General features: G+C 53.1%; 1 protein-coding gene across 1 annotated transcript; it reads right to left on the bottom strand.

The window, feature by feature from the left end:
* Nucleotides 1-268: 268 nt before the first annotated feature.
* Nucleotides 269-1,803, bottom strand: LOC112451992 (interstitial collagenase-like). Its single transcript, XM_025011972.1, has 3 exons — nucleotides 1,060-1,803; nucleotides 751-931; nucleotides 269-675 (listed from the first exon to the last, which is right to left on the bottom strand). Exons 1-3 carry the CDS (start codon nucleotides 1,801-1,803, stop codon nucleotides 269-271), a joined length of 1,332 nt encoding a protein of 443 aa, XP_024867740.1.
* Between the last annotated feature and the right edge of the window lie 349 nt (nucleotides 1,804-2,152).

Here is a 2,152-nt window from a genome sequence, read left to right as displayed (position 1 = left end):
CATCAAACTGATCCTTCGCATTTTACCGCTGTCGTTCGCCTCCGAATCCGTCGTCTCCGGAGGGGAAATACCCTTCGGCGCGGGTCGATCGGCCAACGTCGAGAACATTTCGCACGCGCTGCAGTAACCGTTCGTTTCTGATTTTTTTCCGACGCGTCGTATTCGGCCGACGATGCGACACTGATGCCTTGGGGGGATACATCGGTATAAGTAGGAAAGATCTTACTTATGTCGCGCGTGGCGTGGTGTGGGAAATTTGCGCGGTCCTCTATTTCCTTCGGCGTATGCGGAGATCGGAGAGCCGAACGCCGTTGTCGTCATCGTCCGAATAATCGCTCGCCGCTGACGTTAATGAGTTATCGTTGAGGCGTACGATTCGATCGAGGAAATCGCGCAACTGTTGCAGCAGTTCGGCCTTAGGGCAGACGATATTTAGTATCCGCAGATCGAATTTACCGGCCGATGAGACGGTCCTCGTAAATTCGTTGAATTTGTAGAACTGCGTCCGAGTGGTGAAGTACAGATTGCCGTCGACGTAGCGGAAGATCAACGTCACGCCGGTCGGTATTCCGGGAAACGTCGCCTCGAGGGGCGTACACTTGGCGACTTTCTTGCTCTCGTGACATTCGTCTATCTCGCCCACCGAGTTACCGTTGAACACCGAAGGAACGTCCTCTGTGGGTGTTCACCGCTCCGTTGATCAACGTGTTTTCGGGAGTTCTTGCAAGGTCTTCTATCCTGGCCGCAGACTAAATTCCGGATATTGAACCAAGTATACCAAATTATCTACGAACACCACGAGATTGCCGGACAGGGATTGATAGGCGGCGGTCACGCGCGTGTAATTGTCGTGAAGAAAGCTCATGTGATTCGAAAGGGCTAAAGGTCCGTTGTACGTCCTACCGTCCAGATCGATCGACCAAACGTAACACTTGTACGAGATGTACATTCGATTTTCCAAAATCAATATCCCGTTCACGCGATCGAGACCGCACAGGTCCGGCGATGGCGGCGGCGGCGGCGCCGGCGCCGGCGTCTGACGCGGGAGCTCGTTCGTACTTTTTTCACCGTACGTTGAATGTCGGCGATGTCGTTTTGGTCGAGCTTTACCGGATACTGCTGGTCCGGCTGTATCGCAAACATCACCGATGTTTTGCGCCTATTGTGCACCAATCCGAGAGAGTGGCCGATCTCATGCGTCAGCGTGTAATGCAGGGAGAACCTATCCGCGGGATGTTTATTGATGTAAATGTGCCACGGCTCGTCCCCGTCGACGTGCACTTCGGAGACGAACCCCGCTTGGTCCGTCGGGAGAGACGCGTGGGCGAGCACGTTGCCGGGACCGTCGAATTTGTCCGAGCAAATTGCTCCGTTTACCTTGGTATTCGTGTTATAGTGACGTAGGCGTCTCCAAGGTATTATAATGTCGGCATTTGTTTCGGAGCGTTCGAACGTCAATGCCGAATGCTGCGACCACAGGTCGAACGCGGCCCGCGCCGTGCTCAGCTTGGTCTCGTCGGCTAAGTGAAAATTCCACGTCAGGTGCGTCTTCGGCCATTTGGATAGGCTCGCTTTCGTTTCGTGCTTCAGGATATCTCGGAAACCGCATCGCGGTTTACTCATCAATTGCAGCGTTTCGTTGTTGGGCGTTCCATCGCCAAGTAAATCGTAGTAATTCTGAAAATCCTTAAAGGCTTTGCGAAGAACGTCGTTTCGTCTCTGAGCCGGAACCGCGTCTACGTCTTTAGACAGATATCCGTATTTCTGCAGGTAATCGAACGTGAGCGCGTAATTTTCGTCCATAATTGTGGGATTGATGCACCTCGCGGCGATAAAACACCCGGATAACGCGATTACGCGCGCGAGCCACATCGTCGAGAGCGAAAGAGACGGCGGAACTGCAATGACGGCGCGTTGCGGTTTGAGCGCGATTTCGACGAGCGTTCCGGATGCGAACGTTTACGCGAGAACGCTTGTTAGCGATAACGCGGATAGGTGGCGGCGAGGGTCTCGGGCGGGAAAAAATGCGTCGAAGATTCCGGCGGATGAGTCGGTGTTTCAAAAAAGCAGGGAATTTGAGGAAGGAAGTCGAAGGCTTAGTAAAGAATGAATCTTGTGCAATTTAATGTGAAAGTGAATAGAGCTTTATTGC

This window comes from Temnothorax curvispinosus, unplaced genomic scaffold, assembly GCF_003070985.1.
Source record: "Temnothorax curvispinosus isolate PA1 unplaced genomic scaffold, ASM307098v1 QBEX01002838.1, whole genome shotgun sequence".
Classification (NCBI taxonomy): Eukaryota; Metazoa; Arthropoda; class Insecta; order Hymenoptera; family Formicidae; genus Temnothorax; species Temnothorax curvispinosus.
The sequence above is the reverse complement of the archived record's forward strand: the minus strand, read 5'-3'. Positions and strand labels throughout refer to the sequence as shown.

Coding starts and splice junctions, on each gene's coding strand:
- LOC112451992 (XM_025011972.1), bottom strand. CDS start 1,803: ATGGACGAAAATTACGCGCTCACGTTCGATTACCTGCAGAAATACGGA. Junction 932..1,059: donor TTCAACGTACGGTGAAAAAA/GTACGAACGAGC, acceptor ATCTCGTACAAG/TGTTACGTTTGGTCGATCGA. Junction 676..750: donor GGTTCAATATCCGGAATTTA/GTCTGCGGCCAG, acceptor GAACACCCACAG/AGGACGTTCCTTCGGTGTTC.